At 37.2% G+C, this 16,310-nt stretch overlaps 1 protein-coding gene across 2 annotated transcripts in view; it reads right to left on the bottom strand.

Annotated features, from left to right (window-relative positions):
- The window catches only part of LOC149152255 (peptidyl-prolyl cis-trans isomerase CYP19-4-like), a 73,963-nt gene that overhangs the window by 17,650 nt on the left and 40,003 nt on the right, over positions 1 to 16,310 (bottom strand). For both annotated transcript variants that reach the window (XM_089445993.1, XM_089445992.1), the window contains one exon: positions 8,044 to 8,226. In XM_089445993.1, the coding sequence (XP_089302119.1) occupies positions 8,044 to 8,226 (183 nt within the window). The remainder of the gene's footprint in view (positions 1 to 8,043; positions 8,227 to 16,310) is intronic.

Here is a 16,310-nt window from a genome sequence, read left to right as displayed (position 1 = left end):
AGTCACACACTTTAAAAGATCTTGGATTAATCTCTCAATTCCCGCTTTTTGGAGATGTGGATATCGGTATGGCTTGATGTTGATGGGGTTTGACTCTGTTTTAACTTTTGTTCTACGCTCAATTTCTGTATTAGGCGGCATCTTCATAGGTAGGTCTTGAATCTCTGGTGATTCTTCTCTGGTCATATTTGCAGACAACATTTCTAATTGGTGACATTGTATTGCATAAGCAGGTGCTCTTCTTCGACTCGGCTTCATCATCTGAGATGATGATACAACATGATTTTCTGGTGCTTGGAATCCATGTAGTTTGTACTTCTGACCTCCCCATTTGAATTTTATAAATTGTACTTGATGGTTGGCGGCATAAGTACCTAAAGTTCGTAGCCATTGGATACCTAAGACTACATCTACTCCTCCTAACGGTACTGTGAAAAACGGAGACTCTAAACTGAAGTCTTGAATCTGCAATTTAACCTTATGGCATTTTCCCACCTTTTCAATCTTCATACCGTTAGCTATCATCACTTTCATGTTTGGTAAGGGAAATGAAAATATATTGAGTCTCTTTGCCATGGTTGCATCTAAAAAATTGTGTGTGCTTCCAGAGTCGACGAGAACCACTACGTTGTTCTTCTTTATGTGTCCTTTTAACTTTAAAGTCTGAGGTTGTGATATACCTGTCATGGCTGATAATGATACTTGTGGAATACTTCCATCATCTAGTTCTGGTGAAAATTCTGGAGCGTCTTCTGTGTCTTCTACGTCATAATCTTCACTTTTTGAATCGTTGGTTGCTTCACAATTATATAGGTTCTTTGGTTCTTTTCCTTTAGCACATCTATGTTTGGGGTCCCACTTCTCACCACAGCGTTTACATTTACCCTCTTTTATCCTTTGCATTTCCACATTAGATTTTTCATCTTCACGACGATGTGGTGGAACATATCTTGTATTATTTGAGTCCACATACTGGGGTATCCTTCGTCTTGCATAAGCTTTTTCCACTGTTGACCAAAATATTGGTTCGGATTTCTTTTCGGTTGTTTTTGCTTTTCGTCTTGCTTCTTCTATAGATGTAATATCATGCATCTCAAGTTCTGCTTGTAAATGGGTTTTGAGTCCCGAGATGTATGACTAAATTAGACGAGATTCTGATAACCCAGGTACTCGTGTTACTAAGGTCTCCCATTCTTGAGTGTATTCGTCCACACTTCCTTTTTGTCGTAATTTGATGAGTTTTGAAAAGAACTCTTCTTCCTTTACACCTTGGAATCTTTTGAAGAATGCATCTTTAAATCTCCTCCAGCTAATGACGTGTGTGGTCTTTTTCCACCACATATACCAGTTATATGCTTCTCCCTCCATTTTCATGGATGCATGTCTGAGCTTTTCGTCATCGTCAGTGATGTCATATATCTCAAAGTATTCTTCTGCTTTATTTATCCATGCAACATTGTTTTTTTCGTTACCATCGAATTTAGGCATCTCGACCTTTGCCCTTCGCTGTATGTTGCTACTGGTTGAGCAAAAAAAGGGTGTTGATTGGTAAAGTTATCCCAGAGTTGCTTGTTTGTAAAGACTGTGTTACTTGCTTCTTGGTGGGGTGTCACTGATTTTTTTGGGGATTCAACCTTGTCATGAGAGTCTGTGGACTTAGTTGAATCCGACGAGACGTGTTCTTGATTCTCTTCACCTTCTTTCAGTAGTTGTTCGGGCGTACAATTCGACCTTTTACACAGAACTTTTAGCATTGTTAAGACCTCTTTGAAGTTTACTTCCGTTTGGACATGTTGACTTTCCATTTTTATCTCTATTCGATTTGTCGTATCTTCAAGATTTTTGATTTTGTCCGCTTGCTCCCCCAGCTTGCTCTCGACTTCATTTAATCTTTTACTGACCTCGTCGTGGTTGTTATTTATCTTATGCTCTACATGCAACAACCTTTTTTGGAAATCCGCCATTGTCATTGTCGACATTGAGCGGGTTTGCGGGGGCGTGTATTTATTTGCCAGCTAAAATATTTTTCCTCCCTTTTTTTTAATTATCTAAAATAAATTTTATACATATAAATTTTAATTAATTAAAATAAATTTAATTAATTAAATTAACATATATATATAACTTTTAATTAATTAAATTATATACATATAAATTTTAATTAATTAAAATAATTTTAATTAATTAAATTAACTTTTTATATATATATATATAAAACTTATAACTAAATTATGTATTTTATATATAACATAAAATATAATTATATATAAATGTTTATATATAAAATATAATTATATATATATGATATATATAATATATATAAATTAACGTTATATAAATATTTATATATAAAATATAATTATATATATATAGCCCTTTGACTTATTCAAAAAATCGTATGGAATAACACCGCAGGCTGGCTATTAGTTATAATTATTTTTTGCATATGTCATTAAACTCTGAACAGTCACGTATTCGAAAAAACCATATGGAATAACACCACAGCCTGGCAATTATATCGAATATCACCGTAACCGCAGGCTGGGTCGATGGTGGTGTATGGGACAGTAGTGTATGGGACAGACGCAGCGGCGACGGGGGACGCGGACAGTAATTTTAACGGCTGGCTACGGTCGAAGGTGAAGTCTGTGGGCAGCGGACGGACGGAAGGCTGTGGAATTTAGATGGTGGGCACAGTTGGATAGCAAAACGAACTGCTCCGATACCAGATGAAGTGTAAAACTTCCGGATAACAGAAATATATATAAAAATACTTTATTAATAAATGAATAGACAGATGATGATGTTTACAGTGGGGATGCCTGGCTTATATATCGCCATGGACACCCTTTAGGAAAGGGCATGATCTTATGATCGTGCCCTTTCGCCTAACTAAACCTAAATTAAATAATAAACCTGAAATTAACTAAATTTTTACATAACACTCCCAAGGTCAAGTTGTACTACTAAGAGATGCTCCATATGCCCTCCACACATAACACTCTCAACCATCTCCCCTTCAAAACCATTCCATTCATGAAAAGAATTTGTTCCCCTTCATGCTTTCCTTCTCAAAGGTCATTATTAAAAGGGCTAAATGACGCATGAATGAAATTAAAGCCTTCATTGAAACAAAAGCCCGCGATTGTTTCAACGCTGGAAAGAAAAAGGAAATTTGAATTGCTATGCAATTGATCTTGGCAGAAGGCAGTCCACACTTCCCTTAGTTGATTTGTTCTGGGATGGCATATTGATTGCTGCTTTCTTGTAATGGATACAAAAATACTAATTGAGCGTGTAATGGGTGAAAATATGGGTGAGAATATTTAAACAAGGAATAGAGTATACAGTCAGTGTGGACGTGTTATTATTGTTGTAACACGTATATGTATATGGATCTTCAATGAGCAGAGGAATGGTTGTTTAGAAGGGCTGTGACTATATATTTGAAGACAAGGAATGAGTTTTTGAGGACAAAGATCTCAGTTGATTGAAATGTGGGGACTTGATTTCAAATACCAGAATTCATCTTGGTCTCTATTTGGTGCCAAGACAAACCATCACTAAGTCTGAGGATGAAAGAGATTTGCACATCAAAGATAGGAATGGATTCTGATCAAAGAATTCCAAAATCTAAATATTGCTCATTAGAGGGAATCAATGAGCAAACTTGTATACTGTGGGAACAATAGAAGCCAGAAGCCAAAGTCAGAAACATAGCCAAAACTAGAGTCAGAAGTCAAAGCCAAGAGGGAGATCCAGAGCTATTGCCAAGAGCCAATGTTGAGAGCCATGTTCTGGAGAAACAAACAGGAAGGCACATTGATTTAATAGTTTGATTTCCTTGGAAGCTTTTGGAGGGCAAGATCCTCTCAATGGAGAGGTGTGATCCAGAATGGATCCCAAACAAACAATGAATGGTTAATGAGACTCAGAACACATACGCATTGGACACAATTGAGGGTTGAACAACGGCAATGCAAGCCCAAGATGAAAATAAGACAAGAACGTGTGGAACTTTGAGGAGGAATGTTGCCTGCAAAGGATGAGAGAAGAGCATTTGAAGGGACACCTAGCCTTCCAACTATCCCAGTGTTGCCTATATTCTTTGGCAAATTGACTCACACAGGGTCTTTTGGCAGAGTAGTAGAGGATGCAACAGAAAATATTGACAATGCAGATTGTTAAATGGCCTGGGGAGGCCATGTGACTGCATTTTAACCCTGCATTTATCAAGAATAGAGACTGAGTCACACATTCCAATGTTGTTTTTCCTATTTGGTTTTCCAAGGCAAAACATTCTGTTCATTGTGTCTCCAATCGCCATGTGAATGCACTGTTTGTGTAATTGCTACAAGTTATTGGTTTAATGAATAAATTTCACTATAAATTAGTGGATTATATAGCTTGGTTTACTCTTCAACCTTGTTCATCTTGCCCACAACAACTAAAGACCTCAGACTGTTCATTCAGAGCTCAGAGGAAATCAATGGTGGAGAATAGAGCACCATTGTGTGATGCATAGTTTGGTTTACTCTTACCCCCAACATCTAAAAACCCGAGAACATTCATTAAGAGCTCAAAGGGAATCAATGATGGATATTAGAGAATTATCTGCATATTTTTTCTTTCCCACCTCAGTTGCTAGATCGTGTTTCTAATATTTAGCATTTTACCTCATTCCAAGACCATTGGGCAGGCATAGGGACTCTCTATCATTTGCACAGAGATAAAATTGCTAGTCTAATCAACCCCAAGAATCTGTTTGTCTTGTCTACTATGCCAACATGCTATATATAAACACTAGATGTTGCAATGGTGTGGCATAGAGCATCACCCAACAGCATCTAGTGTGTCAGTTCATCACCAGGCTGCTACTTAGTGATTTATTTCTTTGTTTACAACTGTGTGTTGAATTGTCATCAAAGTGACCAACTGGCTTAACATAACATCCCAGCCTACTCTTGGAAATTCGCTTCACCCTCCTTTATAAACAAACATATGTAGTTAATATTTTGTCCTCTAGTTGAGGAAGCATATGGAGGACAACCTAAGTTGCAGGAAATGTGGCCCTAGGGGTCGTTTCCTCCCGGGAAACGAAACGAAACCTGGAAACGCGTACCGTACGCCCTGGAAACATGTTTCCGGCTGTACTTCCACGTTTCCCGAAATGGAAACGTGACAGTACGGCTGGAAACGCGTTTCCAGGCCGTACGAGCCACGTTTCCCCAAATTTATGTGTTGTTTTTTAAAAAAAAAATTAATTTGTTTTTAAATTTTTTTTAGGTTTCCGGGATGTTCTAGAAACCTTTTCCGGGATGGAGGAGAGAAGCACCATGAATCCAGTTAGGTGGTGGATTTGTCATGGAGCAAATGGTGTACATTTGCAAAACCTTGCCATTCGTATTCTTTCACAAGTGGCAAGCTCTTCATCAGCAGAAAGGAATTGGAGCACTTATGGTTTTATTCATTCTGTGAAGCGCAATAGGTTGGGCTCACAGAAAGAAGAGGATCTTGTTTATGTGCACTCCAACCTTCGCCTTGCATCTCGTAGGGGTCCAGAATACAACAGTGGTCCTTCTAAAGAATGGGATGTGGATGCAGAAAATCCTGATTTGGATCTCTCTCTTGCTGCCCTGAATATTGAGGCCGAATCTGATAGTGGAATTGGTGCATCATCTTCTTCAGCACTACCATCCACTGTTGAGCATTGTGTTGCTTCTATTTTTGATGAGGATTAGTCTTTTGTGACTTGTCTCTATAGTTCTTGTAGCCTTATAGTCTTTATTGTACTTGCAGCCTCATATACTAATATAAATAAAGGCTGATTTTGGATTTTCCTATATTTTTATTTTCATTATGTGATCATTCATGACTCATGAGTAAATGTGATGTAAATTTAATCTTAATGTTTAAATGTAATAAATTATAATCATATAATGTAAATGTATCATTCATGCTTTATGATTGCACATATATATAATAATAATTTTTAAATATTTTTTAATATATATATATATATTATTATATATATTCATGTTTCCCCGTTTCCAAAATTTGGGGAGGTCGCGTTTCGTTTCGCTTCCCGTTTCGGAAACTCGTTTCCGTTTCCCCGTTTCGTGCAACTTAGAGGACAACGATGTGTGTATGACAATGCTCAATGAGATCACTGCGATTTAATTGAAAGAACACCCAAATGATGGTTGCTTTGTGTATAAGATAATGCCCAACTAGATTGTTGTGAGTCCAAATATATGCTAAGGAAATATCCAATTTCCCACAATACCACCCTGGTCCATGCCATTCCATCAAGTCAAGGTTCAGTGTAAGGTTTATGGATTCACGGAAGATGCAAGTTGCAACCAACATTGTACACACACAAATAGATGCCTAACCAATAACCACAAACCATTCAGCCATAAGCATCATGCAGAACAAAACCACCACAAGGACTTTAAACTAACTTGCCACTTAATGCACTTACAACAATAAGCTGATGTCTCAATTATAATGATGAATGAGAGGATGCAGTAAAATATTGGATTAAAAACAAGGTTTGAACTACTGGTATTAGACAGATTTCATCCCTACACGAGATTCTCTTGGACAACTGACAGAGCTAATCAGGTCATGACAAAACATCGTAGTAGGTTGAAAAGGGAATAAAGTAAGGGTTAGATTCTAGAATTGTCTATTGAAGGGTCAGTTATTCTGAACCATATAATATTGTTTCAAGAAAAACCATTAAAGAAGCTAGCATTCCAGGACAGAGGGGTGCAGCAAAATTTCCTTGGAACAAGACTCCTAGGAAATATATCTTGTAAATTGCACGAGTTGGCAGTAAGTCATCCTATACTAAAGGCCAAAGTGAACTGAAAGCCCAAAGATCATCATAACTCCACCGTGAGCTGTCCAGGATGACATTAATGCAAGTCAATTTGCATAAGAGGTCGTCAAATTGCTCTATGTAGGCCCCATAAAATGACAAAATAGCTGAGGTCAAAAACAAGCAGAAGAGAATGATGCATGTATCACGAAATAACAGCACATTCACATTCATCTGCCTTGCCAGAACTTAGAAGTATACTATGCTGATCCTATAATCCCTATCTAACTTCAGGTCAACCTTTTCCCACTTAGTATAGGGTAGTTGCTTAATGTAAACTGCCTGTCCAATAAAACCTGGTTCAAAGTGAGCAATTTGAGAAGTCTTAACCTTCAAGTTTACCAGAAATGAGGTTTGGGTCCAAGAATTTACTTCAGTGACTAATTCATAATTGTCTTAAGCCTCATATCAGTCTGGGATATGCCATAGAACGACCTGTAAAATTTTGGACATGTGCAATTCAATTTTGACAAATGGCATGGCACAAATGTATGAAGATAACATGTACCAAAGCCACACATTTTACTATAATGCAGATAAACTCACTTACTGAAAACAAGGAGAAAATGTCTCTTATTTGCAATAGCAGATGTCAGAGTTTCGCCACGAAATATGTTCGCATACAAATGTGAAATATCTATGAGCCTGACATATTTGCATTACAAATACAAAACAAACAATGAACCCCATAAAACCAAAATAAGCCTTCACCGTTAGCTTGTTATCATCCAAACTTCATGACATCTCAGAAAAGAAACAAATCAAATAAAATGAGAACACAGAGATAGAGATTATTCCTACAATTATCTTGATGATTTTCCTACCATTTCTACAAAAACACAAAATTAAAACCACTTTTGCAGTCTCCAATACAATAAAAATTCGAGAAACCTTCTTTCTCTATATCTAAGGACACCACTAGGTCCCGCGTTCAATGAGATCCATGCCTGCTGTGGTCCCAGAGCAAAATTTCATATTTTCTGTGTTTCAAACATTTTTATGTATAGTAGCATATTTTTTGTATCAGAAATGTTGAAGCATATCTCCTCTACTCTTTTTGGTATGTATTATTTACACACGTCCTTTACTTGGCACCTGTGCACTCATCTAGTAGCAGACTAATGTCATAAGAAAAGGAAAAAAGTAAATTAGCATACCTGGTCCTGTGTGCTTGAGTTTGAAGTTCTCATCAGCAAATTTAGTTCCATAGATTGACTCTCCCCCTCTGCCATCTCCAAGAGTGAAATCACCACCTTGAATCATGAAGCTGGGAATGATCCTATGGAAAAAACTTCCCTTGTAATGGAGTGGCTTTCCACTTTTTCCAACGCCCTTCTCACCTAGACAATTTAGATGTATATCCATCAATGTGTTGCCTTGCTAGTAAATAGCACATTAAATAAATGAAAGCAGCTAAAAAAGTATGTATAAGGTATAATGTGAAAACCTAATGCTTATATAACAATATAAATTATTAAACAAAAAAAGATTAGCAAAACAAACATAACTTTTCAAAAATGGAAATCTGTTAGAAATAGGCAATCTGAATGTTTAAGTTGGTACTGAGTTTCACTTTTTGTCTAAATATCTATTGCAGAAGATTTTGCAGTGTTTATTGAAAGAGATTTGGAGGATTGTAGCAACCATGAAGCTGCTGGTTATACAGATTTGTGAACAATTGATTTACAGCACCCTCAAACGGGTTTGGCAGATGAGTGAGAACCAGATTTCAGGACTTCCAAGCATCCACGACAACAGTGGCACTAGCACGACGTAAGTCTACAGGGATCCAGAAAACATAGAAGCAGCAATGCAGGTATGTGTCGACAAAGGATGACTGCAGTTCAGGATGACATCCACAATTGTAATTTGTGGTGTGGTCATGTTACTGCTGTGAAAGTGCAACATCTTGAGGATACAGATGCTGGGAACCTGGATGGACATGATGGTTGTGATGGGTCGGTTACCAGATTGGTCTCCCCTTGCAAAAGGTATATTCAACCTTGTTGGAGAAAGAAGTCAGGATAAAGTATGTTGGATTGGTCTCAGAGTGATCTCCATCTGCAGAGTTATGACAAAGAAAAGGAGGGGGCAAGATCATGCCGACCCCAACACAAAAACAAAATCCCTAGAGAGAAATGTCATTAAGGACCTGATCAGGATTGTGAGAGGCAAAGTCTAAGCCAACCAGACAATAAGGTTCTAGAGTCTCACACGCATTATTCTTAATTTAAGTGAGAAAATGGACCTACATGTGAGCAATGCCAAAACTTCAAAAGGCTTGGGATTGGCCAGTTGGTAGGTACAAATAACAAGGATATCAACTCCAGACTTCATGTGAGACCAAAGACCTTTCGGATAAAGATGCATAAGTCACAGAGTGTAGGGCAATAAGATGACTGATGAAGGTTTGATTATCTAATATCTAGTTCAATCCAGTTGATTGCAATCTCAGGTGCATATTGAAAAGTTTTTTCTAGAGGAAGGACAGACGGAGATCAATACAAGATTTATGGGATGTGCCATAAATGGACTTGGAAACTGCAGTAGATGTTGTTGGCATTGTTGATGTTGATAAAGTGACTTTCATCATGGGGACTAGACTTCACTGGAGACAAGGTTTCTTCAAATGAAGATGAAAGAATCACAGTCTGTAGAGTATGGGGACGTATATTAACCAATTAAACCACTCATGGAGCAGTTGGTAGCATGGGGTTCAAAAATCACAGATGATGTTGCGAGTTGCGACAGCTCTCTTTTATGGTTTGCCAACGTATCATGAAAGTTTGGTTGTAGCTTTCAGAACACAGTCTGGTCTGCCCTTGCAAAAGGCGCATTCAACCTTTATGCAGGAGAAAGTATGATGGATTAGTCTCAGAGTGATCTGCATCTGCAGCTTTATATTCATTAGGGGAAAAGGTTAAAGAAAAGAAAAAAGGAGAGGGCAGTTCATGTCATCACCAACACAAACCAAAATCCGTGAAGAGAAAGCCAAACACACAAGAATCAAGTACTGTCATTTTAGAAAAGAAGAAAATTATAAAGAAAGGATGTCCAAAGCTGGATGCTGAGAAGGATGAAGCAAACGTTGTTGTATGAAGTGGTTCAGTTGATTTATTCTCAATCTCAGCGATTAAAATGGCAACTATTCCAAAATGTGATGACCTGAGTTAGGAGAAACTGGGCACATGACAGCTAATAAGACATGGTCTGTGTGGTACGAAACTTTCAAAAAGGATAAATATAACTTTCAGTGATGATAACAAGAATAAGATAGCACAAAGGGGGTGTCTTTCTACAGATACCAAACGGTGCATACAAAGATGCCTTATCTTACCAAAAGTTTGCTTAGATGATTTCATCCTCAAGGGTGCGGTTGGTAAAGTTGTTGCCAGAAGGATGGAAACCTGTACAAGTTTTACTTGGAGCTCTGGAAGTGGCTTTGGAAGTTGTGGTTGATGTTGATGCTGTCACTAGATATCATAGGTTTTGGTATGTGAGTGCACAAATGTCAGTGAGATGAAGGAAATACTGGGCAGTAGAAAATGCTTATGACATTGGGCATTTATAGAAGGGTGAAAATTAGGAAAGCAGCACAGGCACCCTTTCGCAAACGATATAATATCTAGAATCAGAGGGCAAATGACATCAACTCAGATAATTATGGACTGATGCAAATGTTGCAGGTTGCATAATGGAGGAAAGTGCTTTATTACCTTCAAAAATGACTTTTCATTCAAAGATTTGTTTATTTTCTACAAAAGTTGGACGCCACCAAAGTTATTGACAATGGGGGCGAATATGCTTCCAAAGGGTTGAGCCTTTGCACTTACAAAGGGATCAAGTTGGAAAATGGTGTCAAATTCCTGAGTTTGTTTTAAGGGGTGAGGCAAATGAAGTTGCAGCATATGCCCAAGATAGAGTTACTCAATGTAATGTTGCACAATAATACGCTGTTGAAGCATGGAACAAGAGGAAGGCAAGGCCTAAGGATCTAAGGGCTTTTGATTATCTCTTATGAGTACATGTTCTACATGAGAAATACGAAAAGGTAAACCGTAAAACTGGATACTAAAAGTGTATAATGCACTATAATAAGCTAAAATTCAAACACAACAAATTATCAGCATTATGACCGAATAAAATACAAGACCATCGTAAGATTATGTCATTTTTAAGAAAGATTCAATGTTGCAAAAGAAAATGGACGTGTAACGTACCTACGGAGAATATGTAATACTTAGGGAGGTACCCAAGAGAAATAATTGATGTAATGTAACCATAATCATGGAATAAGGCCCACTTGGTAGTAGGTAGTTGATAAATAGACTCTATAATGAGGGGTAGTATCTGTGTATTGGACATGTTTAGTATTGTACTCTAGCAAGCATGGGTTGTGGAGTGATCCTTCAAGAGGAAACAATCAATAGTGTTACCTTACCTTAAAAGTTCTCTATATTCTTGTGTTTATTCTTGCATCAATGCATATTATGAAGTTAATGGTTTATAACTTTTATCTAACAAGGTTTACTACAAGTGGTATTAGATATCTTTCTTAGGCAAAAAAAATGAAATGAATTTTTTGGCAGATTTTTTGAGGGAAAAAATAGAGCCACTACGCTTGAAACTAATTGCACTGATAAGCACTCTCCAGCCCAGTATGGAAGAGATGTTATAATGACATGTTCTATCCTATTTAACATTTTGACTCTATCAAATTATATAAAAATAAAATTTAAATTTAAATTTAAAAAAAAAAAAAAAAAATTGAGGTGAAAATGGTCGATTTACCATTGCCAATTTTTGGTCTCCAAGTTTGGACAACCCATGGTTTGGTAAATGGTATTCTTATGGAAGAACACACACACATATATCCTACCACTCTAGATACATCTTAACTCCAAATCTACCAAGTGTCGAGCGGGATCAAATCTCGTGAGGTGCAAACCTCTTTTAGAGTGAAATGATATTTGATCCCTCTCGACAATTGGTAGATCCAGAGTTAAGATGGATCTAGGTTGGTATATTGTAACTTTCTGTGTAGAACTTGAAGAAACTAAATGCAGATTTGAGTTTCAACTTCCTATAGAAAAAGTTACCCAATTTCAAAAAAATCAATTGAATTAAAGTCTAGAGAGTGAAAATATCATTGATTTAAAATCAAACATCTTAGGGAGTCATGACTTTGTTTTAGGTATTGCATAGCATATAACTTTTCACAGGTTGCCCTAACTAAAGCCAAACTAAATCCAAGTGAAACAAAACCAGCTTCAATTTGGCATATTATATGACCTACTTTTGAGCCATATTGAGAAAGTTGTGGCCATTTCAAATTGCCACCCCAAATACCTAACCACAAAGAGGAGCTCCATTAAAAAGTAAGTTTTTTTTCAAAACCGTGGTTCCATTTTCCAGTCTTCACAACATGCTTTTTCCACAAAGAGTTGATGGTCCTAGTATTGAAGAATACATACATGAAATGAAATCATTATGTCAAAGTGGAGTTATGGATACACTACGGTTTAAAAGAAGATGTTGCTATATGGTGGAAGTTGCTCAACTATGACAAGTTGAAGGCTTTGAAGTGCTCTCATACTGTGAAAACTTCATATTACAAGTTAACGTGTCTTCAATGAGAGCAAGTCATTATTTCGATAAACCCTAGCCACAAGCATAATTCCAGCAATGTTGGTTTTGCTAAAAGATTGCAGGGCCCCGCAAAGCACATTCAAAGCACACAAGTTGAGGATGAGAATGTTCGAAATTTGAAATATTTGAATTCTATTATGGATAAATATATTTTGCATTCAAATTTTCCTTGTAATACCTTTTTTTTAATTATTTATTTTCTCATAAATTATTCTATAAAATTTCTTCAGAAAATGTGTACTATAAAGCTCATAGACAAATTTCACTACAAAACCCCCAGTTATTTATTTATTTATTACTGGGGAGGAAATTGCATCAAATTCACTTAAAAGGAACCTGACAATAGATAAGTTGGAGACACTCAATCTTTAGAATCCTTCTCTCGTTGGACGACCTTGTCTGCAATGAATGTTGCTACAACCTTCTAACACTCACCCCAAAACCTCACTTCTCCTCGCTAAGCACCATGAAAAAACCTTAAGTGATTCTTCCTCTTGACTAGCTAGGGTGGGTGTTTCAACACCAAAACAAGTGAATAGTTAGATCCCTATGGAGGATAGTCTCACCCTCAAAGATGATCCATACTTAGGGCTACAAATGCTCAAACAAATGCTCAAAGAGCCACAAAAACAATTCACCAAATCATTTACACAAATACCCCTTATAAGCTCATGCTTCTCTTTTTATTATGATGGCTTATCAGAATACCATGGGCAATATGGGTCAATTTTTCTTTATTAAATAAAGTGATTTCTTTTAATATTCTCTTTCTTAGTCACTTTTAAATAATTAATTCTCTCATAGCCCTTAATTAATTTTAATTTGTAGCCCAAGCTATTGAGATGATCTCCTTCCCCAATGTCTGAAAAAAGGGACATTATAATCCTCCCTTCCCAAAATTTCTTGTCCTCAAGCAATTTATACGCCTATAACAAGATCCCAAACAAGTCCGTAGAGTGCTTCAACACATAACTGCCATATCATCTCAACATTGTTGAACTCGGTACTACTACCATGTGTTGCCATGTCTTGGAGCAATCCATATAAGTGTAATACTCATAGTCTCACAAAAAGAGTTTCTGCCATACTGCCTTCTCCTCCCAGTGGTGCTCCCCTACTTGGTCAAGCCATGCCATAACCAGGGGATAATCCACTTGGATCCCACTGCCCAATAAGGAATCTATCATTCCCAATGGTTGAACACTTCAATTGCATTGTACCCCGGGCTAGAAGTATTTTCCCATATGTTTCCCATTTCATAGGGTACCAACTCATAATCTTCCTCCAGTCTAACTATTGGGGACCCCTATCATAATAAATGTTAACTATCACCATAACACCTTTACAGTCCATGACTTCCTGGTGTTGAAAATGGGCAGCTCAAGAAGAAATTCCCTCCTTGGGGAAGCCCTTCTCACCCGAAGGAGACCCTACTAGCCCTTAAAAGAATTTAATTTGCACATTGGAAAATATTATTTTTAATGTGGAACCATGACGACACAAAAAATACAAGTCAGCCTGGTAAAGGAAATTCGTCCACCTCAACCAGATATAAATACACCTAAGGTCACATCACTTCGCGGCATCACATCACATTGCACATTCTTCTTCATAGGTTCGACTTGGTTTGAAAATTGCAAGGTCCAAGCTCATGCATGCAAAGAGGAGAGAGAAAATTTGTGGCAACCTTGACTTTTTTGTTTTGGCATCCTTGACCAACTTTGAATTTGGATGGTTTGACTTGTTTTGACTTGGGTTTTGGATCTGTTCTTGGAGGTTGAATTCAAGAAAAATAAGGCCAAAATTTTTTTGGCACTTTGACCACATTTCACTATAGGTTTGAGGCAACTTTGACCATAGGGTTGACTTTGAATTTGACTAATTTCTAAGGCAAATTTTGTGACTGTTTTGACCGAGTTTGACTAAGGGAAGGAGGCCACATTCTTTCACTAGTTGACCGAATCTATTGGAGTTGATTTGACCATTGACCAAGGACTAGTTAGGGCTACAATAACTGTTGTTGACTTTGACAAAAATTGCAGATTTGAATATTGACAATATTTGACTTTTATGCTCATATTGTATTAGATATTGGTTGGCTGATTTGGTTAGTCAAGGCTTTGACCTTTGACTAGTTATTGATGTACTTGGACTATGTATCTCTCTGTTGAACATTTGATGACAATCCAATAGAAGAAGAATTTGGAAAGGGTTTTTCGCCTTGAGGCGTTTTTCCTTGGTCTTTGAACAAATCTCTATGTCTCTATTATTCTCGATTGTCTTCTATTGCACATTTGGTTTATTACTCTATCTATAATTGCTTACTGTTATTGGAAGATTGAAAATATACTGGATAATTGATTGTTATTGGAAGAATAATTGTTATAAGTGATTGTTACAATATAGAACATTGGAAAATTAACACCTAGAGAGTGTCTCTCCCACAAGTCATTAGCAATCCCTGAAACAAACCACCATCTTGACACTATGTTACTATGTTTATAACTGAGATGCCACTACGCCATAATTTTTATTTCTGATTTCACATCTCGATATACTTACCATCCTGCTCCAACATCCACAAGATTAGATTCATGCTTCCTCGTATCTTTCATTTATCACCTTACCCCTATGTGGATCAAGCAATAATGTGAACAGTTGCTCATTACTTGCATTTCTACTCTCCAACAATTGTGAACTCCATGTGTTGCAAGCTCTTTGCTAAAAGAGGGTTGATGTACATTTCCCCTCGTGCTCTTTGCAAAAAGCAACTCAAAAGCATGTCTATGTTGCTTCCCTATCAAGAGTTTTAATTGATCCTCAATATTAAGAATCTTGACAATTGTCCCAACACTCTTGATCATCCATTCTTCAAGCTCGATGTCCTTCTTTAATATTGTGCCTTTTAGCCTCCAAAGTTTCTCCTTCATTGAATGTGCTCCTGTTGACTATCATTTGGAAGCCCTGTAACCAATATATCTACATGCGTTTCATTGGTCGGTTCATAATGTGAATGCCCAACCATCTCGCCCAATACTGCCATTGGAGCCTTTGATGAGTTCTCTAGAAGAGATGATTCATGATACTTTTGCTACAAACTATGTCTCCTCAAGCCCCTGCAAATTCTTAGTTCCTATTCAGCTTACCCATCAAATCTTGAGTGTTAATGGTATTGTCATCCTCTTAAGCAACGACATTTGTAGATTGTGATTCACGAGCTCTTTCTTCTTTCACCAATTCCTCATCAACTGACATGTTTTCTGCATGAGGTGTGGCATGGACTCCACGCTCCATGGTTCCCCCTGTTCTTCTGTCCTTAGCACCATTTGACTACAAGAAATCTTTTCCTTTACCAATTCCACCCCAGTGGCCAATTGTGCTCCTTTCTTGCCATGATGGACAATTTTGCTTCTTTTTTGGTTCTTACCCCTATTGACATATCGTGTGACCTGCAACCCCATTGAATTTAGCTCCTTTTTAGTTAGTTGCCTTCGAACCATTTAAGGTTACACCCAATCAATCTTTCTAAAAATTCATGAGTGGCAAGTAAAACAACTTGCTTTTTCTTACAAATAGCCAACATCTTCAATCGTAGGTGTTTGCAAATGGCATCATCATCACCTAAAACTATAGACAAACTATTTTGCATGCTAGTTTTTACAGTGCTTGGATGATATTCTTTAACGTAGAAAGAGTGGAATATTTGAAAATCAAACCACTACAATCTAGATTAAGCATAATGACACACATTTTGGTTTTGGCCAAGGTCTTCAAT

Source organism: Pinus tabuliformis, chromosome 9 (genome assembly GCF_031772625.1).
Source record: "Pinus tabuliformis cultivar Carrire ecotype Pingquan chromosome 9, CPIR1, whole genome shotgun sequence".
Taxonomy (NCBI): Eukaryota; Viridiplantae; Streptophyta; class Pinopsida; order Pinales; family Pinaceae; genus Pinus; species Pinus tabuliformis.
Note: the sequence above shows the minus strand (reverse complement) of the source record. Positions and strands in the feature narration are given on the sequence as shown.